General features: G+C 35.6%; 3 protein-coding genes across 3 annotated transcripts; 1 reads left to right on the top strand and 2 right to left on the bottom strand.

The window, feature by feature from the left end:
- Window positions 1-205: 205 nt before the first annotated feature.
- LOC109009084 lies at window positions 206-3,720 on the bottom strand. The gene is made up of 5 exons (XM_018989432.2): window positions 2,865-3,720; window positions 1,809-2,163; window positions 1,121-1,202; window positions 698-945; window positions 206-558 (listed from the first exon to the last, which is right to left on the bottom strand). Exons 1-4 carry the CDS (start codon window positions 3,424-3,426, stop codon window positions 739-741), a joined length of 1,206 nt encoding a protein of 401 aa, XP_018844977.2. The 5' UTR covers window positions 3,427-3,720; the 3' UTR covers window positions 206-558; window positions 698-738.
- Window positions 3,721-10,296: 6,576 nt separating this feature from the next.
- LOC109009082 (zeaxanthin epoxidase, chloroplastic) lies at window positions 10,297-18,495 on the top strand. Its single transcript, XM_018989429.2, has 16 exons — window positions 10,297-11,000; window positions 12,394-12,556; window positions 12,760-12,834; window positions 13,192-13,292; window positions 13,454-13,569; window positions 14,343-14,554; window positions 14,871-14,962; window positions 15,367-15,481; window positions 15,590-15,693; window positions 16,112-16,157; window positions 16,300-16,364; window positions 16,473-16,559; window positions 16,821-16,872; window positions 16,981-17,069; window positions 17,152-17,239; window positions 18,115-18,495. Exons 1-16 carry the CDS (start codon window positions 10,498-10,500, stop codon window positions 18,184-18,186), a joined length of 1,980 nt encoding a protein of 659 aa, XP_018844974.1. The 5' UTR covers window positions 10,297-10,497; the 3' UTR covers window positions 18,187-18,495.
- Window positions 18,496-22,580: 4,085 nt separating this feature from the next.
- LOC109009083 lies at window positions 22,581-24,266 on the bottom strand. Its single transcript, XM_018989431.2, has one exon. It carries the CDS (start codon window positions 23,988-23,990, stop codon window positions 22,788-22,790), a length of 1,203 nt encoding a protein of 400 aa, XP_018844976.1. The 5' UTR covers window positions 23,991-24,266; the 3' UTR covers window positions 22,581-22,787.

Below are 24,266 nucleotides of genomic sequence, written 5' to 3' on the forward strand. Positions count from 1 at the left end.
AAAATAAGGCGATTGTAGGGATCTGAGCTTTTAGTTTTTGTACATTGGAATGTTTATACAATATAGTTCTCGTGTTTCGAAAAAAAAAACACGTTAGTGTTGGATGTCTTTTTATTCTAATGTTAAAGCCCCGAGAGACATGGAACTGTCCCTTTGTTCTTGAAGGTTGCAACCCTGCAATTTGAAACTGCATGAGGCTGATTGATTGATGCTACAATAACAAGGAGCTTTCCTGTTGCCATAAGATGTATTTGACCAAAGATTTACAGAAAGCATGATTAGCAAAACATGGAAAAGAAGGTTTTTATCCACAATCAATAAGTATAAATACAAGAACTGAAGAGTTTGTAATATGTAGTGATCCAAATTCTTAGTCCTTGAACACATGATGTATCCCTGTACAATGCCACAAAAGGGACTCCAGAAACATATTGAAAGGCACGATGATCATATGAAGATTGAAGAGCTTCTATTGTTCAGAAGAATGACAAAAACGCCGCAAAATTACTGCAGTACTACGCAAATCCGCATACTGGCTGGTCTACGCTGTCCTCTTACCTGAAGGCAGTGGAAAATCCAATGTAGAAGCAGTCATGTACAATCTCTGATGTTTGATTTTAAAATGTCGTGCTAAAAACCAACTTCATAGAAATTGAATAACTTTGCTTTGAAGACAGAAATTCCTTGCATGCATTACCTGGTGTAAGGGTAAATTAGAGGAAAGCGCTGAATGTGGATTTAGAAGTCATGGGAGGTAAAGCAACTACGGAAAGAACCCATTCGCACAAACTTTCTGAAAGAAACAACCTTGTAGAAAGTCTTGGGGTCCTGATCGCCTTCTTGGACTGACACTGCGCTTCTCATTTGTTGTGCTTTCATCTGTGCCATGCTCAGCTTGCTTAATATCTTATCCATTGATGATGACCTCTTCTTCTCTAATTTCATCTGAGCCAAGAGCTTCGTAGTCAGTAAAACAGGATTAAAAAGAATCATAGATTTTTCAAATAAGATAGAAACGGATCCTTCAAGGCATCTCAGCATTTTTGTCAGTGTTGCAAGAACAAAATGTCAAAATGTAGCTGAGATGGTATATAAGTTGTAATGCTAGAAGTGAATTAACCTCAAGTTTCCTTATTTCTGCTTCGGCTTTTGCCTTCTGCAAGCTTTCCCACGCTGCGATTTTGGCTTCCTCTCTTTGCAACCTGCACGAGACCACAATTATTTCGGCAAGTCCTTTTACACAGACTATATATCTGCCACCAACTGAATGCTTTACTAGAAGTTTCTCGGTGAAGAAATTCAGGGCCTAACTCATCTCATAAAACCGGTTCTATAAGAGATGATTATTCATTCCTTATTAACATGTCCAAGACTTTGTCCACAGGCAATGTGAGATTATTCCTCAACACTTTGTATTCATACTTCTCCATTTGTTACCAAACAGAAAAGGTTTTCTCTAGTCTACTAAGAAAATCAGTTGTTTCTGGTCCAAACTTTCGAGAGCAATAGCTCAGAAAGAACTTTTTTTTTTATAAGGAATAAGTTGGTTCCCTCATTCATGGAGTGAAAGGCATTGATTCAGCCAAAAAAAGAAAGGCAGATCATTGACTGCTCAGTTTTATGGACAAATTCAATTGTACTCGTTATATGTCCTAACCAAAACAATGAAGGGAGAAAGCCGGTTTAAAGATTTGTGGTTCTCCACAAATTACCTAAAAACATAAAATATAAGTTCAAGTTGTTGGGAAATAGTATTTCTAATGGAGGATGCAGGAGAGCTTCAAGAAATAATATAGAAAAAAACATACTTTGAAATGTTCATTTCTGCCTCTGCAATATCCCAAGATGCAGTTCGTGTTTGCTTATCATTATTGAAGTCTTCAACATAGGGCGACCTCTTCTTAGTCATATTGGCTATATGTTTTTTAGACCAATTAATAACAGTGGCTCGTTTGTCAACCTGCACATCCTTAACTTCTACTTTAGTACAACTTCCAGCTTGTGTTTCCACAATAGATGTGAAAGATGGAGGAGTTGAAGAAAATGAAGAATTCGCTCTAGGAGATGAGTTGATGCCGCCCTCAGGGCTCATTTGTGTGGCCATATCTCTTCGTGAAACAGCACGAGAGTCCATGATTTCCTCAGTTCCATCCAGTTTCTCATCTGTACGTAATTACATATATGATGTAACAGATACAAGCTTACATATAAAGACTTCTAAGTAGATTAAAAATGCATTATTCTGCAGTGAACTGTAATAAGGCATTTAGATTACCGTGGAAACGAAATTACTCATTCTCCATTGTGTTTGAGATATTTTTTAAATGAGTTTATTCAACTTTTTTCTTTTGTTTAAGCTTTGTAGGATGTCACTATCTCGACCTCATATGTCAAAAATTATGACACAAGCTTGGAACTCGGTTACAGGCAAGTTCTCTGGTTTCTTCCGGGCAGGTTCCACAGTTATGTCTAACTATACTTCCCTGATGATCTCCTCCACAGAATATTCAGAAACAGATCGATTTTATCCCAATTACCTATAGCAGGTGGAAGGCCCTTAATAAATCCCTTAACTCTAATTACTGCCTAAATCTGTGAATTTGTCTGAGAGGTGATCCTCGCAAGCTGAATTGGATGGCTAAAGTAAAACTTGGAACGAAAACCCCTCATCTTGTGGTTAGGCTACCACTGGTTAATGGATATCTGACTGACTGACTGATAACCCATTCACAGAGGCTTTCAACCCTGTCGAATGAATTTAACGTTCTAGCCTAAGATCATAATCAGGTTGAATTCATTCTCAACAATGTTCTTGTTTTAAAACAATTCATACAACAAAAATAAAAAAGCAAAGGAAATCATACCTTGAGAACTGGGAGATGAAGGCTCACTCAACAGCTCCGACCATCCAGGCAAACAACCCGAATGTGCGACACTGTTCTCAACATCCACTACAAAAGACTGTCCTACACCAACATTACCATATTGAACAAAGAGACCATCAGCAGCCAATACTCCTGCTGATAAAGGAGAACCCACAAGGAAACTCCTCAGGCTGCTGCCGTCAAGTCCCTGCATTGCAGGCGAATTATTGGAAGAACACCCAACCCCTGGAGGCACAATCGGACCACTCTTGGACTTTGGCCGCTTATGAGGCTGGGAATATGTAACTTGACCATTACTCTGACCTGAAATTGGGCTGCAAATCCACCTCTCAGCATCGTCCCACTTTGAAGGCAATGCCCTTCCACTATTGAATGGCATCAAAGAAGCAGCACTTAAATGCCTCCGGCTGCTTTTACCTGTCAATGGCACTCGTTCAGAGCTCCAACCCCTTTGGCTCCCGGCATTTTTGTCACGGTAACTAGGAGCCCCCGGGCTTTGCAATACACCCAGATTGTGGGGAGAAATGGAAGCTTTCTTCATGGTTTTCTGATTTCAGCTCTGGTTGTCTATGCCTAATAGTGAAGCAGGTCTCTTCCTATAAGCTCAACTCACATTGAAAATCATTGAAGAAGAAGAAAACCTTTAACTTGGGAACAAATCCTATACGCACTCGTATCTAATACAGCTGTAGCTTATGACATTTTTTGCCATAGTCTTGATTGAATTTGGACCACTGCAACACTCTTGAAGGTCCCTCAGTCGCATACTGCCATATTTCGGATCAAATCAAAGTATCAGAAGCAACGAAGTCGACGAACTTCACATAAAACACACCGAACGTGCCTCGAAAGCATAGTCATAAGCTTTTGTAGTTACATGTTCTGTTTTCAATCTCTGTCCGTCTACAGACGGACAATTTTATCGTTTTGTGAAGATACAGAATTCCAACAATATCACGCATATGTCTTGTATATCACAAACAAAAGAAGACCACCAATACAAAGTGGTACATATTTTCAAGGATTTCCATGCATGGCTAATTTATGAACCGCTTGGTTTGTAGGATAAATTGTGCGTACGTACCTCACTGTAAGGTCGTGGGGTACTTAAAAGAGTCAAACGCTAATTCAGATATTTTCAGGTATCTATAAGCTTCATATTATACACATTTATTTAAAAATATATTATTTTTTTATTTTATTTTATTTATAAATATGTCGAGAATCATTTTTAATACGTGAAAAAAATAATATATTTTTAAATAAATGTATAAAATGTAAGACTTATATTTAAGATTTTTCATTCAATTTTACAGATGGTTTGTGATATAAATCGTCTCATTCTTTGCCTATCTTCCACACCAAAATAATTAAAATTTCTCGAAAACATAAATATTCTAGCTTTCTGCCGTAACATAATTGCCTCTATGGATGTATGTGATGAATATGAATTCCACCATCTGTGTAATTCTTTTGGGTAAATATAATGCCATCATTTACTTTTAGGGAGTGGAAAGAAGGCTTTTTATAAAGTACATGGATGGGCCAGCAGTTAAAAGAGATGAATGTGAATGTACAGTTGCTGACATATGAAAACAGTTGGGATCAGTTGGGGAAAGAAAGAAAGAAGTGTAGTAGTAGTAAGTAGTGTACAAGCCATGATGTAATGTGATAGGGATTGAGGAAGGAAGGCTTTGGATGCTGTTCTCTTGTTTAGTCAATTTCAGTAAAACAGTTGGTCTTTTACCCATCAGTACCAATGACCATAAGTTTGACCATGTGTATCATCTGATTACATTTTCTGCTCACTTCGTTTTGTCTTCTTTCCTTTTTCTTCTCTCTCCTCTCTCTCTCTCAAATGGAGATTATATAAAAAAAAAAAAAATAATTTTTTAATAATAAATTTTATTATTTTTTAAATAGATTATGCGATATTTATATACTTCACAATTATATATAAAATTAATTAAAATATATTTACATCTAGTGAAGCACGAGTATAAGCCCGTTTGTAACTTGGACTGAATTGATATTAATTCTTCAGTCAAATTTTAAATTGAATTTAATATTTAAATACCAAACTCTCAAATTATTAAACTCATTTCAATTCAAAACTTCTTTACACATAAGACTCATAACTTTTTTCAACTCAATATTTTTTTGTTCATGGGATCTATAATATTTTTTAACTTTTTATAAATACATATAAACTCATCTTAACATCTAAACACATATAAACTCATATTAGATGAACCTTATAAAATTTATTCAACCACCTCAACTTAATATTATTCATGAATAATTCAACTCAACATATATCCAAACATCACAATAAGTGCACGTCGGACAGGCTCATGTTCAAGGTTCAAGCACCTGTGATGAATAAATTCCAAGGAGCAGAGCGTCCAAGCAGTCAACCATAATTATCTGAACAAATAACATGCAATGTTTCTTGTGATACAAGGAAAACTACAAAAAAAAAAAAAAAAGAGTCACATGTAATTCATTATCATGCAGAGAGCGGCATATGGCTATCGACTTCCCCCATTCCTAATGATAATCATGTGATTGCCGATGAGCTTCTTCCCGCCTCCCAAGTCTCTGGTCCCCCCTCCCCCTTCCTTCAAAAACCTCTCTTTCCTTACTTATGGGGCATTCCTTGTCCCGATATTCGTCGCCCTCCTCTTTTCTCTTAAAAGATATAAATAATTAAATTTATATCTTTTTATCAATTTAAAATTTTAAAATAAATTATAATTTCACATAACATAATTTTGGAATTCGAACTTTAACTCTATATTTTATCGAGTAGTGTTACATCTCTTGAGAGATGTAGCTTGAGAACCTATCGAAAACGCAACAAGTGTTTTTTTATTTTTTATTTCTTTTATTTTATATATTTTTTTAATCATCATAAATATTTTTTTAAAAAATAAAAAAATTCATAATATTATTAAAAAAATAATTTCTTAATCACTAAATAATAATAAAAAAAATATTTAGAACACAAATTCAGAATACAAATTCGAATCCCAAAGCATTTCTCTATTTTATCTTATAAGTAATGATTTTACACCCCTTCCAAAATTTAAGAGTTGAAGACTTTTGTCAAGATCTATTTTTGAAAGTCCACACACACAAAATATTAACCCATTACTTTTGAATTTCTTCAATCTTTCATTTACTCATTTTTGCTTTCTCTTTTCATAATCACAACTTTGAAAGTGAATGGCAGATTTCTTAATTGAAATTTGAAGATGAAAAAATGTTATTTGAAATTTATGACATCTCACTGTATAATGCACGCATCATATGATCATTAAATTGATAAATATATTGGGTAATAGAGTTTATATGAAAATTTATATATAATATTATCATTAATATATCAGTGTAAATGACAAAAGAATATGCAATGTCAAAAAGAATAAAAATAATTACTTATTATAATATGGATCAGCCGACTCCTCTTCCTCGATTCTGCAACTATCCTGATCGACTCATCACCTCATTGGTGTGAAGTCCCATGCACCGGCCTTATGTACCTTGGAAGACCCGGCCATTCAAATCAAAATAAAAGGGCCACTTCAAACTAGGAAAAAGCTCGAACGGTCGGGTGAGTATCTCATTTTCACACCGTCTAATAGGACTTAAACATCTGTGAAGTATATTCCTCTTACAATAAACCACAATCTATTAAATTTAATGTTTTGAATACCGTACCGGATGGCGTACCGGTCAAGACATTGGAACGAAATATTTCGATATCGGTACAGTTTCAAGATAGTCGATATATGAATAAATTATATATATAAATATATATAACAATTATATTCTAAAATAATAGTTTATATATGAATAAATTATATATAAATACATACATACATATAAATTATAAATAGTCTAGTCTAAATTGAGGGTCAAAAAATGAATTTGTAGTTTAAAAAAATGAAAAAAAAAAAAAAATACAGGCCGAAATATCGACCGGTACCGGCCGAAATATAAGCCAGTACAGGCCGAAATTTAGGCCGAAACGGCCGGTACCGTCCGGTACGGCCGGTATTTTGACCGGTACGGAACATATATAATACCTGTACTGGCCGGACGGCCAAAAGGAAAAATTTCAACCGTACCGGCCGGTACGGTACGAAATTAAAAACATTGATTAAATCCTCTCCCCGATTCTCCTCTCTTCTCTTTCTCCCTTCTTCTTTCTCTCCAATCCATAGATCTGGCAAGGGGAAATTGTGATGAGCTACATTCGAGAGTGTTTTCTCAATTTTATTGAAACTCAAACGTGACAACTGTTTATTTGCTGGTATAAAATCTCGTTGGACACCCAACCGGCCCGAAGTGTCTGTCAAAAAACTAAGCTCTCCTTGGTTTCGCACGTATTTAAAATATCATCTCACTATTTAAATATAAATATTTTTTAATTTTAAAATTTTTAATTTTTTCATTTAATCATTACAATTTTTTCAAACTTATTAAACATAACATTAAAAAAAATTCAATTTTTTCAAATCTGAAAACAAAAATAATATTAAAATATTCTTTAACTTTATAATTTTTGTATTTAATTTTTTCTATCTCTTTTTCAAAAATTCCATAAAAATATTAACTCAAACAATTTTAGTATTTATAAATTATCTAACTATTATTCATAGATTTATCATCTCATCTAATTTGTATAACTAAACAAGACCTAAAAATAATTAAATGTCGACTACCTATATATTTTTCGTTAATTGCATAATACTAGATATAATTTAAAAATCATTCTATTATAAACTTAATTACTTTAGTATCGATCGTCATCACCCTTGCCAGCCATCTTTTTTATGGACGATTGGCTACAACAATCAGGACCTCGAATAGAATGAACTGCCATGCCCACACACTGTAGTTTGTACCTTTGTTTGCAACCCTCTTCCAATAGGCCTCTAGTCAATTGTTTCATGCAATATCTTCCCTTCAGGCCTTTTAGCCCAGTTTTTTTTTTTTTTTTTTTGCCAAATTTTAGCCCAGCTTTTTTACAGCACTTCCATTAGGCTTTATTATGCCCAACCTATTTTATTCTTATTTTGCTTCTTATCTTAATCTGGCTTTCTCCATCAAATATTTTTGTAATTAATAATAAATTAATTTTCTTCTTAAAAGGCAGGGTATACTTGGCTTCGTTCTATTTAAAACTTCGTCAACTATTTTTCTTCTTTTGATGGAATTTAATTAGACCCGTTTAAAATTTAGATTGAACTAATTTTAAATGAAATTAAACATCTAAATATTCAATTATCAAATCATTAAATATATCTCAACTTAAAATCTCTTTATACGTGGAATTCAATCTTTTTTAAATTCATATAAATATGTCTAAACTCATCTTAATATCTAAACACATTTAAACTCATATTCGGTAGATTCTACAAAACTCACTCAATCATCTTAATTCATTACTATTCATAAAAAACTTAACTTATCTCAATTCATTTTAATTTAAGTCAACATGCAAACGAAATATAATCAATTTATTTGTCTTTAAATGATCATATATTCCCAATCATTCATCTGAAAAATTAATTCATTGTAACTACAGAATAATCTCTCGATATTTGATAGTGATCTTGATATTTTCTTGTTATGGTGAATAATAATAATAATAATAATAATAATAATAATAATTTGTGACGAGTATAGGTTGCTTCTTCAGCCCTTCCTCTAACGTTAGTGTGTATGGCACTCATCTCCTTGGAAATTTAAAAGTGCTAGGACTGGACACGTATTACAACAATCAGAATTAGTGGAGTTCCGACTCAGGGTGTTCAACACGTCAATAGCAACGAAGCCCACTATTTATTTATTTTTATTTTATTTTATTGGTCACAAGGGCACCTGAATGTGGATAACGTGGGCCAGGCTGTTAAACCCCTAGCACATGCCACGTATTAGGAAAATTCTAAAACTCTGACCTAATTGGGTCCCACTGTAACCAATCAAATTGTCCTTTATTGGGGTCAAACACTATCACAGGCTGATAACATTTCCACCACCACCACCGCCCTTTAAAAGCAACATACTTGGTTCAATGTTTTGTGATGAATTATGAAATGAATACCAAAATGCTACAAAGCAAGACATGTTATATGTTCCTTAAATTATTGACTACATTACATCATATAGGATTTTAGTCATTCACGATTGACACTGATATGTGAAGTTTTCTGTTGGGTGTGATGTTTTGTAAAAGATATTTTAATCACAAAAAGATTGCATAAAAATAAATTTATAAATTAACGTAATTTAATACAGTACATCAGATTATAAATTTATTTTTAAAATAAAATAGATCTAACACATCACATGAAGTCACGTCAATTTATAAATTTACTTTTATATAATATTTTTATATATCTAACAGTTCTCTTTATAAAATGCATTGATCATGAACTTGTGCTTGATCTAGTCAATGTCCACTCTTTTCAGTGATATCACTCAGCCCTTCCAACTATTCATGCGCATCTTTTAGGGATCCAAATTAACTTAAAATATGACAACCATCTCAATTTTGTTTGCAAGATGATTGATATTGTTTATTAGAGAAATAATTTGTTTATAAAGAGATATCATAAAAATAAATTTATAAATTAACGTATTTCTGTGATCTTTATCTATCACTTAATACCACTAAGTCCATTACATTTTAGTGAGGATCATAAGAATAGGGTATGGCTCAAATCCGTGTATGTGAATGGTTGAGGTCAAATATAAAATATAAGATATTATTATGATCACCTCTAAACAGGATACGAACTTATTGTTGCCTTTCTTTTTAATGCAAAAACCAAAACAAAACCCATGAGCCACATTTTTTTTTTTTAAAAACCCAAGTAATAACAACAACGCTACTACTTTTATTTTGTATTCTATTTTTTTTTAATTATACAATGAATGTGACACATTTTGTAAATATGATTAGGTATTTAAGTAATAAGTATGTTAGGTATAAGTTTAGACAAGTTTTGTGTAAGATTTTTGAAAAAAAAGTGGGTTTTATTAATAAATTTATAAACTGACGTGACTATATACGATACGTTAGATCTATCTTATAATAAAAATAATTTTATAATTTAATATATCACATCAAGTTACTTAATTTATTTTTATAACTAAAATATTTATAAGATAAATTGGATAATAAATTACGATAAATGAAAGAAGAACATTTCCCTCCCATCTAACGAAAGTAACAGTATAAATATTTTATCGGAGAATCTTTCCTCGAGATATGAAAGCTTGCCAAAAAAAAAAAAAAATAAAGCCGCACTCCACCACAGAATTCTGGCAAGATTTTTCCTCCACAGCAGATTTATACAGCGGGGACAAGGGGACCAAGAACAGCCACCTGGCTTTCGAATCCTCCACTATTGCCACACTATGATTCTTGGCGTTAAATTCTGGGATTGGCTCCTAATCTTTGCTACCCCACACGCGTGCGCCCGCTCACATACTCTCTCGAGTCGACCCTCCCCTTCTCTTCGGTCCTCATTCCGCTGCTTGTTTCTCTGTTCTCAAACACAGACACAGACCTCAAGTCTTTCTTTCCCAAGAAACAATGGCTTCCACTTTGCTTTATAACTCCGTCAACCCCTCCACCACAGTTTTCTCAAGAACCCACTTCCCAGTTCTGGTTTCCAAGGACTTTCCAGTAGAATTCCCGCCTGATACGCACAGTAACTATTACTTCAATACCAGAAAGCGCAAGCAGAAGCTGGATCTGGTGAAAGCCAAAGTGGCAGAGGCCCCCACTGTGTCACCTCCAATACAAAGAGATGGCAAGCCACGAAAGAAGCTTCGGATACTTGTGGCTGGAGGTGGGATCGGTGGCCTAGTTTTTGCGTTGGCGGCGAAGAGGAAGGGGTTTGAGGTGGTGGTGTTTGAGAAGGATTTGAGTGCTATTAGAGGAGAGGGACAGTACAGAGGTCCAATTCAGGTACAGAGTAATGCATTGGCTGCTTTGGAAGCTATTGATTTGGAGGTTGCTGACGAGGTTATGAAGGTTGGATGCATCACTGGGGATAGAATTAATGGACTGGTTGATGGGATTTCTGGCAATTGGTAAGCTGTTTAAAACTATGGGTTTGCATGTAGTTTTCTAGTGTTATATGTTCGATTCTTAAAGTTTGTGTAGCGAATAGTTTTTATGTCTATCAAAAGAATTTGAGAAGTTATTGCATGTTCGTGAAGTATTGAACTCTCAGAAAAAAATTCATTTCTTTTAACTTCTTAGCTATTTTCGGTGACTGTTTGGTTTCAGAAACTTATAAAACTGGGGGTCCACGGATGTGGCTTTGCATAAGATGTAGACTTGGACCCTTAGCGTTCCAAGTTACTTTGCATGAACCCATGTCACAGGTTGGATTCTCCCTTGGATCAAACTGCAATTTAAGTGGGAGACTCTGGCGGTAGGTTGCTATGCTAGTCTCCTCTGGAGTTTAGGTTCCATGAGCCCAAAAGGCTCGCGGGTGCTATAATGCTTCTGAGAACCAGAGTTATTATAGCATATTTATTTCTCTATTCAAGCTACAATCTACATGGAAGTGCTTAAATTTCTTGTAATTTTGTGATGTACAGGTAGTTCAAAGGGTTGGGTTAGATTAAATGGGTGACGTAATTGATGCAGTAGATAGTGATTTTGCAGGCTGCACTTCTGGTTTGAAGTGATCGTAAACCAAGTATATATGCTGTACTTTTAAAACCTTTTTCACGAGTATTTTTCAGATAGTTCATTGTGTAGCTTGTTGGATCATTGTAATCTGTTAACATAGGCATTCTCTCAAATTTAATTAATGAAGCTATGGAACTGAAGTTCATGCCTCAGATCAGTTACCTGCAACTGTACCCGTTTGTATGGAAAGGCGTTTCATGGATAATTTAATCCATGCGAATATAATGCAGCAAACTAGTTGGGGTGAGTCCTGATGATTATTTAACAGCCAGCAAGCACAACGATGTATTTGTTGCCCAACGTAGTTATTGTAAAAAAAAAATATATAAATAAAAACATGTAAATTCTCTTGACAATATCAAATGTTATGTGTTCTAGGAGAACTAAATTTAGAGTTCTCCTCTCAAACAGTTTGATATTCCATGACCTGTACCCAAGAGAGGAAAAAGGAAGCATACATTGTACCTGAAAGGAGTAGCACTCATGATATGGTTGAACCGCATTTAGGAGAAGAAAAAAAACACCTGGGCAGAAAATGATCTTTACATTGGACCAATCCAACATTGGTGAAATAAAGTAGTTGAAAGCAGACCTTGCACAGAGACATACTTGAATGCTCTAATACTCAGTCAGATTAGTGATTGGTTCCAATATAATCCTGAAGTATGAGTTTTCAATTTAACTTAATTTGTTGTATATGTAGGATAATTGTAGTTTTCGAGATTACTATTGTGAGAAACTTCCAAATTTTCTTGCATTAACTAATATGAAGTTGGGTATCAGGTACATCAAGTTTGACACATTCACTCCTGCAGCAGAACGGGGGCTTCCTGTCACGAGAGTTATAAGCCGAATGACCTTGCAACAAATTCTTGCTCGTGCGGTTGGGGAAGATGTCATTATAAATGACAGCAATGTTGTCAAATTTGAGGATAATGGAGATAAGGTAATTAGCTGTTAACTGGCTGGAGATTGTGCTTCGCTTGTAATATTATCAAGAAATGTGTTAAATAGGAAGTTATTTTCCAGTTTTTAGTTCCTTTCTTTATGGGATATGCATATGATCAATAGATGCCTACATACTACTGTTTCTTCCATATCTTAGATGTTGACATTTTATTGTTTTCTTGCTCTACATCCCAAGTTTAGGTCACCGTGGTTCTTGAGAATGGACAGTGTCATGAAGGTGATCTTCTGGTTGGAGCTGATGGTATATGGTCGAAGGTAGCATTCTGCACCCTGTATGTAAAGCCTCTTCATTTATTAGGCATTGTTTAGTATAATGCATTCTCTCTTCCTTTAAATATAGTCCTTTTTATATATAGTAATATAAAAGGAAGTATATTATTTTCAAAGAGATCATGATATCTGTCAAGATGTATGGCAAGATATCTTATTGTAAAAGCTCAGTTACCAATTGGTCACAATCACCTGGCCCATGAACTTTTTCCGGTGATTTCTGGTGTCACTACCAGCTCCTTAAAAGGTTAATTTCTACTCCAAACATTGGGACACGTTATTTGCACCACTGGTTGGAAGTCTGATGGTCAACATTGTAGATAATATTTTTCTTTTCAATAGGTGAGAAAGAACTTATTTGGATCCACGGAAGCGATTTACTCGGGCTACACTTGTTATACTGGTATTGCAGATTTTGTGCCTGCTGACATTGAATCCGTTGGGTATGTTTCATTTTATTTGAATTACATATTTGCTCTCTATACTAGTTCATTTAGTTATACCTTTTAATGATTAAAACATGCATTTAGACCATTTTTCGTCATAATTTTTTTATAAATTTGTATCATGCATAGAGGTTTATAGTTATCCTTCTCCTCTGAAGGTACCGAGTATTTCTGGGACACAAACAATACTTCGTTTCTTCAGATGTGGGTGCAGGAAAGATGCAGTGGTATGGATTTTACAAGGAGCCACCTGGTGGTGTTGATGGCCCTCGTGGTATATATTCTTTAGATACTTGAGCTCTTCAGACTAATCAGGAAATAGAAGTGAAAGTATAGCAATCTGTGTGGTTGTGAACAGGGAATTTTCATGCATATAAATGAACTGACTTTTTTGTAATCACCCCAAAAAGAGAATACCCACAAATGAATGTGTTTGCAGTAAATATATAAATTAGTAATAAATTACCAAGTGTTTGTCTAGTTAGTTTCCATTTCATATCATTAATGTGGTTGGTGGAGGATCCCCCCAATCTTCCTTGTCCTTCCGTGTTAATTATTCAATTGTACTTAGTAATGCTTTAAGGTACGTGTTAGTTTAGTATCATTTATAATAGCGTGACCCATATAGGTATGAGGTGCATTGAAGCTCAAGAAATGATAACGCAGAATCATGCCCTGAAAATAGGTCTTATCAAGAAAATTCTGCTATAACCAGTGACCAACCTTAGATAGTGGGGGAATAAATAGGCTGGAATTATGCAATTTAAGTCTCCCTGTGTCTAATATGTCTAATAATAAATAAGAGGTTTTCTTTTTTGGTCTGTCTACCAAAAATATAAGCATTTGTTCATTTAGCTTCCGGTATTATGCTTAAACTTGATCCTGCATTATTCAAAATTGAACCTAGTCTCCCTGGTCTCATTTGTGAACTTTCATATTTATTGAAATGGAGGGATTATTACTGATCATTTGCCGGAAAAGGGGAGGAAAAAAGGGTACAGAAAACTTTGTTTTACTTGCTAATTCTTAGTGTTGTACAACGTGCAGGTAAAAAGGAAAGATTGCTTGAAATATTTGGGGGCTGGTGTGATAATGTGATAGATCTGATACTTGCCACAGATGAAGATGCAATTCTTCGACGTGACATATTTGATCGCACACCAATTTTAACTTGGGGAAAGGGTCGTGTGACCTTGCTTGGGGATTCTGTACATGCTATGCAGCCAAATTTGGGTCAAGGGGGATGCATGGCTATTGAGGTATTCCTTGCTATCTTTGATTTGGTACATTTTGATCCCATTTCGGTTAATGATTATCCTGGGTTAGAGTTATATCACAATTCATCGGCTGGAGCTTTGTATTGCCTATATCATGTGAGATAATAAGCATTTTCTTCTTGTCCTTCCTCTTTTTCATTTTCTAAATTTTTTCAGATTTTCTTAATTGTAGAATATTTAAATAAACAATATCATTAAGCTTTTATTAGTTCCTCAAATGGACATGGAGCCTCTTTTATGCGAATCCATATGAAGGGAGAGATAAGATTTGTTTAAACCATTTATGTCATTATGACAGGATAGTTATCAACTCGCATTGGAACTCGATAAAGCATGGAGACAAAGCATTGAACAAGGAACTCCGATTGATATTGTTTCTTCTCTAAAGAGGTAGTATGCCATTTTCCTAGCAAAATTTTCAAAAGTGAATGATGAAACTCTAAAACAGGTATAGGCGGAACCCAATTTTTTAAGTGGATGAATGTAAAGCGGGGGAGGATAGGAATCTAACTAGTGATCTTATCTTCATGAAGTCATCGTTCTTGGCGACTGTGCTACCCATTTGGGATAAACCGCAAAACGCTTGAAATCACACTGTTGGGTTTTTGTTTAGTTGAGTCGAGTCGAGTTGACTTAATAAAACGCCCATCATATCAGAATTATTCACAGGAAAAAATTTATTGATCTCAATATTTGTTGTTTAAATTTTGGCTGGCATATAGTTTCTTATATAACATTTAAATCGAATGACGTACTCTTTTTTATGTCACACCGCCCTTTTTTGGGTCCCCTAGATATGAGGAATCTAGGAGACTACGAGTCGCCATTATTCATGGAATGGCGAGAATGGCTGCATTGATGGCTACAACTTACAAGGCTTATCTGGGTGTAGGACTTGGTCCATTATCGGTAGGCTTTCTATTCAGTCTCACAACTAACAACAAAAACCAAAATGAGCTTGATGTTGCAGTTGGTATGCTGTGTGGATATTCACAATGCTTACAAACCTATTTGCAGTTTTTGACAAAGTTTAGGATTCCACATCCAGGGAGAGTTGGTGGGAGATTTTTTATTGACTTGGCAATGCCCTTGATGTTAAGTTGGGTCTTAGGTGGTAACAGGTAAGATCTAAAACCCTGTCTTCTATTATGCTCAAGCTGTTTCCTTGTTTTAAAAAAATAGTAATTCCACATATTAAATCTATTGTTTTATGCAGATTCTTCCTAAGTTTTTGATGTCACAAAATAATTTTTCGGGGGATTATTAATTTCTTATATACACACTCGTTCCAACTTTTAAACTTCCATACTCGATGCATATATATGATATGCACGCTAGAAATCAAGGCTGATGGTAAGCATATGGGAATACTGACCATCGTAAGCACTGAAAAAAAAAAAGTGCATTTCCAAATTTCCACAGTTCAAATTTCAATTTAACCGGAGAATAAGAAACATGATTTATAAAAACGACCAGTTGCTGCAATTGAAATTTTCTCTGTATCATCTCATTTTCAACAAACTATATTTTCATTTGCAGCTCAAAACTTGAAGGAAGACCGGCATGTTGCAGACTTTCAGACAAAGTATGTTGCTTAAGTAACAGTATTGTGTACTTCTTCACTTTGTGTCACTTCATAAACACATCTATCCCATTCCATTTTGTGATCAAAAGTAATGGATTCTGTCATCATCTGGATACTGATATGTGGTTAATCTTTTGTGAAGGCAAATGACCAGTTACGCAGATGGTTTTCTGATGATGAGGCATTGGAGCGGGCCATTAATGGAGAGTATGTCCAAAACCCTAGTATTTATGAATTTCATTCCATGACATATCTTCTTCTTGATGCATACATGCATTGATCATTGGGGTTCATGTTTATCATCTTTGTTTGCAGGTGGTTTTTGTTACCATGTGGAAATCAAAATGGCCCTTCACAGCCTATTTGTTTAAGCAGAGATGAGAACAGGCCTTTCATTATTGGGTATGAAGCTTTTGGATGAAACCTATTTATCTTTTATTTGATGATAAAACCTGGTCTTCGGATGTATCAAAAACAAGTCCTCATCAGTTGAGCTACTTTTCCTGTTCTTGAATTAAGTATGAATCATATAATTTATAGACAATCCTACCCCGTGCACTAACTTTTTTTTGTTATATTCTCTTCTATCTTCTATCACCCATGATATACTAATCTTTTCTCCTCATAAAAGTCAAGCGTTCTTATGTATTATTTTGGTTGCAGGAGCGTAGCACATGAGGACCCAGGGACATCAATAGCAATATCTTTGCCACAGGTGACATTGCCGGTTGCCTACTTCACTGGTTTTACTTTATTAGCTGGAAAAGAACCTGCTTCCTCCTCTTTTTGTGTTCAAGGTTAAATAACAAGTATTTTCTTTCAGGTTTCTGAAATGCATGCACGTGTTAGCTACAAGGATGGTGCCTTCTTCTTGACTGACTTGAGAAGTGAATATGGTACCTGGATCACAGAGTAAGTAATGGAAAGCAGGGGACAATTTGTTTTGTCATCAGTTTATACAACATATCTAATTTTATTCTCTGTACGTGTGTAGTAATGAGGAGAGACGCTATCGGCTCCCTCCAAACTTTCCTACCCGTTTCCGTCCATCGGATGTCATCGAGTTTGGTTCTGATAAGAAGGTGGTAAATCATCACTGTATTGGAGTTTGCTGCATGAATTTTAATGAATATAATATAATGTCAGTTGAATTTGGATGAGGTGCATGTTGGACATGAGCACTACATAACCAATAAGTTCCATATGAAATCTATGCTCTTCTTCTTCTTCTTTCTTTTTCCTTTTTTTTGTTTTTTTTGGGCGGGGTGTTTGGAGGCTTATGTATATCTCGTTTCTTATGCAGTCTTATATGAGTTTCAAAATTAGCTAAAGACAAGCCAAGCCCATCTCTGAATCTGCTGCCAGCCATAGTTAAATCTTTGTCTTGTCCAGTCACTGATCAGTCATTATTCAGTTCTTCCACCCACTTTCATGCATTTTCTCTGAGCCAAAGTGATTTAAACCATACCCACCCATTTTACAGGAAGAAGTAGAAACAATTGTTGCAAGTTTACACGGTAAATAGCATATTATCGCTTATGGTTTATATTAATGTAGTCACAAAATGCACATGTATATATCAGTCCAAAATATCAGGGGAGAGTTAAATTACAAGTAGGTCTTGCAAAATGAAATGTCAAGTTTGCCTTTGTGACTGTTTCTCCTTTTATCTTCTTTCAGTTTCAATTTTGTATCAGAAGTATGATCTTCGACCCTGCAGAATGTGGGTTCTAATTTGCCCTCATTATTTTTCTCGGGAAAAAATGTTATTGATTTTACATGGTGTTTATCTGCTAATAAGCCAGCTTTGAAAATAATTAGTCTAAGGCGCTTTTTTCCTTCTTCTGTTATCATATGATTCTGTTGTTTGTATTTCAAATGTGCTCTTACTTTCTTAAAGTGGCAATAATATGCTTTGGAGTTATTGTTATCGTCTAACCAGCCAAGTAATATGCAGGCAGCATTTCGGGTTAAGGTAATGAGGTCTTCTCCAAAGATTGCAGAGAGTGGACTTCTGCAGACAGTATGAAAAATCTCAAGTTCCTCTATTAGTTTATACAGAAATTGTACAGCATTTATTGGGAGCGGCACTGCGATGTAAATCTGCTGCATTTGCAAGAGTGGAGAGAGCATTACTCATGAATTGCTGTCTTTGGATCCTGGGAAAGTTCCCGCTGTTATACTGTTGTGAAATTGACAGGCTTGACAATAATTTAGGGAGACCCCACCGCGTATATTACTTGCCTGTACACATTGTGATTGTGTTGTAGATGCTTATCTTTTCTTCTTTATATCTCTGTACTTCTTCACTTGTTAGATATGACTGGAATACTCGCTTTGTTCCCGACCCAATGGACCTCAAGAAGACAGAAAAAAAGAAAAGAAAAAGTAGACTTGTAGTATGCTTAATGCTGTTCAGAATAAAAAAGGTCGGTAATAAAATTGTGTAATAGCCATAGGTGGTCATGAACGACAAAATGCAGAGAATTAACCTAGGTATGATATTTAAGGTTGCATCACAATAAGAACCCAACAAAGGAAAACTCTAATGGCGATTCCAACCCACCTTTTCTGGGAAACTTCTAGCCATAATTCAGTACTAAAGGGTCTCAGCTTTCTGTAATCATTAGTGTTTAACAACATTTGCTGGCTTGGTTTTGGTGAGAAATAGCCCCATCAGATTCTCATTTATGGGATAATATCAATTTTATGTACTCTCTTGCCTACCTAGTTTCTTATTGTTGTATATACCGCATGATTATGAACTAACAATACATATTTTTCCCTTTTTTTCCTTCCTGTGTTTTTCCAACATGGATGATTTTTTGTTTCGGATCGCCATGTGATAAAAAGACTAAATACCAAACCAAACCACGTGACTCCATTGACAATATTGCAACACCTAGCCCCTATAATAATGTACAAATTTAAAACAATCAGCAGAGTTTTCTGTAGCAAAAACAGAGGCAGAAGAGTCCAGGACACTTCCTCCCCTAATGTCAACGTGTGTGGTCTCAATCCAAAGTCATCTTAGAAATGTCCTCAAAAACCTTTGAATCACCCTCCACTTGTTATCTCTCATGCATTAACTTGCAAACCCAGCTCCTTCTGTCTCCATTTGCATGACAAAAGTAGCAGCACTTTCTAGACAGACACAGACATTCTGCCCCCCCCCTCTCACTTCTTGAGTTCAATCAGAAACGACCGACCCTTTCATCAGCACAAACTTGCCCGCCCCCACCATCCCACACAAAAGACAAACCTCAATGTTTTGTACTACTTTTACAGCCAGCTCTCTCAATCTCAGCCTGTGATTCTATATATTTTATATGTCCTGAGCCTTCTTGAGTTCGAATCATGTAAAGAAACGTTTGCAAGTTCAGTCTGTCAATGCACTTGTTACCAGACTCACTACAGTAATGAAAAAAAAAAAAATTAAAATATCAATACTTTCTCATCATAGTTGGATTCACTCCAATGATGTTGATTTCTGTTGTGAAGTCCCACACGGTTTAAGGACAAATTCATTCTAGACTTTATAAGGAGTTATCTCACTCCTCTTATTAGGTTTTTTATGATGAGAAATGAGTGTTTCTATATAGTAGTATCAGAGCAGGTTAACGTATGATCGATGATGGGCTTTTTCGAATAATCCATATACAATCCTATAATATGCAAGTTCTACACAATCCATTTTAAAAAAATAGACTGAGAAATTGATTTTTTTTTTTTCAAAAGTATACTATGATACTATACAGATCATTTTCATTTTTCTATAGATAAAGATGAATTACTTGTTTTCTGGTCATATCCGCATTTTCCTTCCACAAATTCCTTCTGAAAAAGCTGTCCAATCAGGTGCGCCCTCATATGTAAAGACCTACAGACACACCAGCGAGTCAAGAGGGGAAGCCCATGCCCATATTTAAATCCAACTGGGGGCCCATCATGTTGCATTAATATTGTATGCGTATACATCATTGGCACGTGCGAGGGATGCGGTGCCTACACGTGAAGGATGTGAATGCGGGGCAGTGGGGATTCGGTGGTGACAAGAGCAACGGTAACGGTAAGATGGGGGCGGTGGTGGCAGTGACCGTTGCAGCAACTGTCAATTTTATAATTATTATTTTTTTTTGTAAGAGTTTATTTATTTTTTTAGAATTGTTCTTACTCTTTAGAAAAATGATAAATATACGTTATTTTTTATAATATTTTACATAATAATATCTTAATTATCTTTTTATTAAAATGCTATCTGTCAGCCCAATTATTGCTGTTCATCAATTAAAAAGGGTCACAAACCCGACACCAATCTTGCACGGAAGAGACAAATTAATGTGCTTCAACGTTAGAATCTCTATATTTTACTTAAGGAGTTTCAAAACTTTTTGTGATTTAGGAAACCTAAGTTTAAATGATACACATATAATTATTTATTAAATTTTAAATGAGAGCAAGGTTGAAGACCATCTTAGATTTACTGTGTAAATCTCACGTACTCTATTTAAAAGAAAAAAAATTGTCTATTATTAAAAATTGATTTCATAATATAAATTTTAGATTTTCTTGCATTTTTTAAACATAGTGCATAAGAATGACATAAAAATGATCTCATTATATAAAATGTCATGAAAATGATCGTACGTATATCGCTGCTCTTAACTTTAACCTTGTGGTTCATACCATATAAGGAAAAAAAAACTATTAGTTATACGTATTTTTATAGATATTATGATTGTTCCTGTATGATGGGTTCTAAATTCATATCTATTTATAGATGATTGATTTAATTTTTTCATTTATTATGGATTTATTGCACACAAACTTGATGAAATGCATGACTTTAGGAACAAATATATTATATCATTTCAAAGAAGACTCCCAATGTCATCATCAACCTGAATTAATCTATCTAATGAACGGTTGTATTTGAAAGCCTATATTTCAGGCTCTTTTTCTAATCACAAATGATAAAAACACAGACATTTCGCAGAATTAATACGAAATGGTGTAAAAAAAAACTCACTGTTCTTCTATTTTGTACAAGTGCTCTTTTCTTATTATTCACTTACCTATATAGGTAAAAATATAGGTAATTTTTCAGAGAATTCATAAATTTCAGCTCAATTATTGGGCATTGGAAGTGTCTTTATGTTGAAGTTCCAACCCAAAGAAGAGGAAATTATTGCATCAATGAAGCAACCTAAAATTGCAAGCTAACAACAACTTGTCTAAACTTTGAAAGCCAAATCACAGACCATAACCACTTTGAAACCCATTTTTCTAAACTAATCCCCACATTAAATTTTTAAAAATCTGTCTCTATTTTACACATAGTTCCTCATCCACATGAGGACCCTACCTAAACAAGATGATGCCTCCCTTCCTAGCCCCAAATGTGTTCAAAATGAGCTTTGATTGAACCCAAAAACAAATAAAATCTCCAAAGTACTACTCATCCACCCTCACATCAGAGATACCAAACAAATCATAGGGGGAAAAAAAAAAAAAAGGTGTGGAAGCTCTCCACACACTTTTGCAAACCGGCCACAACCCTCCAAACCATCCCCATCTCTAAGTACGAGCCCTGCCCTTTGGACCCGCCTGCCCAACATCATTTCCATCCACACTGCCACTTCAATAAACCATAACTTTCACTCCAAAGTCGACAGCCTTATACTACTAAATATGATGTAAAATTGCTGCGTAGAATAATTTTTAAATTATTAATATTTTTAAAATACGAATAATATGGTATTTTTATTCCATCACGATGTATCATATACAATTTAGTAATTTACTTTAGTAAATATTAATTTTAATTAATTTATAACATCGTACTAGATGAAATTCCTTAAAATCATCCCAAGGTGAGAAGGTTTTCTGTGTCAGATTTCCTCCGGCATATCAACCACCCCTATCTTTTCCCCAATTCCAAGGTAGAGAGAAAAGGATAAAAAATAAAATAAAAAATATCCCTCTCCCTCTCCCTCTCCCTCTCGAAACAAGAGACTTCCTCAACGACCACCACTTTTCATTTCCATAATATTTCTTGTAAAAAGAAAACTAATAACAATTATAGAGCCTCCACCGTTTTTTATTTGAGTCCAAACTTTTAAATGTTAAAATAAATTGAATTGAATTAGAATGATAAAATATTATTAAAATATTATTTTTAATATTATTATTATTTTAAAATTTTAAAAATTAAATTATTTATTATATTTTATATTAGAATTCAAAAAAATTATAACAATAAATTTAGATGAATTTAAAATCCCAGAATCCATAAAGCTTTAATCCTTATATTCGATTCAAAACGGAAATTAAAGAAGGGAATATACAAATGAAAACATAGATATATATAAATATATATATATTAGTTTTATTATGTTATATTACATATAAAAACAATTATCAAATTGCTATAAAAATAACAATAAACAACACTTTGATCTTTTACACGCTATGTCTCATAGTACAACAACGCGTTTCCTCGTTTTTTTTTCTTTTTTTCTCCCAACGATGAAAAATCAAATCCCGAGGCTTTAATTTTTTTGAAAAAAGAAAATAAAACCCCCAAAAACGAAAAAAGATAAAAGAGGAAAAGAACCGGATTGACTCATCTCATGACCGGGATACCGATTCAGCCAGTTTCCCTATTCTTTCCACGAGCTCTGGGGACAGCTTCTTTACCGGTTTCTTCTCCTTCTCCGGTCGATAATCGAAACCCAACGCATCGGACACCTCCTCGGAGCTCCACCCGGATTTCCGGAGCAAATCAGAGAATCGGTCCGCTTTCAGGAGTAGAGCATCCAGAATCGCTTGATTATCTAATAAAATCATCTCTCCTCCTTCGAAGAATCCAGAGGCTGATACTTGTGCGATTTCGGATATATCCGATTCGCTCCACCCGCCCGCTCTCAAAACGGATCCTATTTGTTCGATGTATTCCTCGACCCATTTCGGGATTTCGGACCTGGGCATCTCAAAGAACCGTTCCGGTGATGAGGAAGACGACGAAGATGAGTTCCTCCGGCGACGATCGACAGCTGCGTCGCTCCAGAACTCTACCCATCGTGGTGTTCTCGCTCCGGCTGATGCGAGGCCCGTGTCCAGGCTCCTTCGCGAGAAATTCGAGGACGACCCGGCCGATTTCTCGCTCACGGATCTTTGTCTTTTGAGAACCTGAGGATCGGACTCGGAGCTCCGAAAGAGAGATTCCCGCTCAAAGAAATCTGAGAGATCCAAACCACAGCAGAAGATCCGGTTCTCGTCGACGAAGAAAGTCGGATTTCCGGCTAAACACGGGTTGCAAGGAATGTAGCAATGGTTAAAAATGGGAATCAAAAGGGGCGCTCTCTTTAGAGCATTCCGGGCAACACGTAAAGCCTTTTCTGGGTCGGCGGGTCTGGGGCCCCAAGACTTGGACCACAGAGTGTTTCTAGCGATCTGGAAGGAAATCGCTGCGATGGGGAGGTCGAGCGAGGCGCGGAGATGGAGCCGAGCGCCAGAGGCTCTCCAGTCAGGAAATCCTGGGCCGACGGGCAATCCAGCAGAGAGTACGGCACGGAGGTCGGGAGGGAATGCGAAACCGAACTGCGCTTCTGCGCGTGCAAACTCGGCGTCCGAGAGGCCAGGTTGCACCCGAATTCCGGAATTCCGAAGATGGGTTATGACCTTATCGGCCAGGGAAGAGAACGAAAGGAGACCGTTGCGGAGAGGGAGGGACGCAGTGGCAGAAGAGGCCGCGGCACGAGCAGAGAGTCGGCGGAGACCGGCAACATGGGCAGGATTCAGACCGGTAATTCTCCGGTCAACGTCGACCATTGTCGTTCAAAAAGGAGAGATTTTTGTGCTGGTTTTGTTTTGTTTTGTCTTGTCTTGTCTTCTTATTATGAGATTCTGATATTGCCAAAGATGGTTTTGTGCAGTGCTTTTTGGGTCAGATTTTTCTTCCAGAGAACTGTTTGTGGGTGGGGATTGTGAAGCAGAAACAGGAAAAAGTGCAGGAGCGGAGTGCTTTTCAAGGAGGTTGAGACTGGAGAGAGACAGAGAGAGATTACTCTGGCATGCAAAGGAAAGGAAGGTTGCTTGAGATATATA

The sequence above is a fragment of the Juglans regia genome, chromosome 7 (genome assembly GCF_001411555.2).
Source record: "Juglans regia cultivar Chandler chromosome 7, Walnut 2.0, whole genome shotgun sequence".
NCBI lineage: Eukaryota > Viridiplantae > Streptophyta > Magnoliopsida > Fagales > Juglandaceae > Juglans > Juglans regia.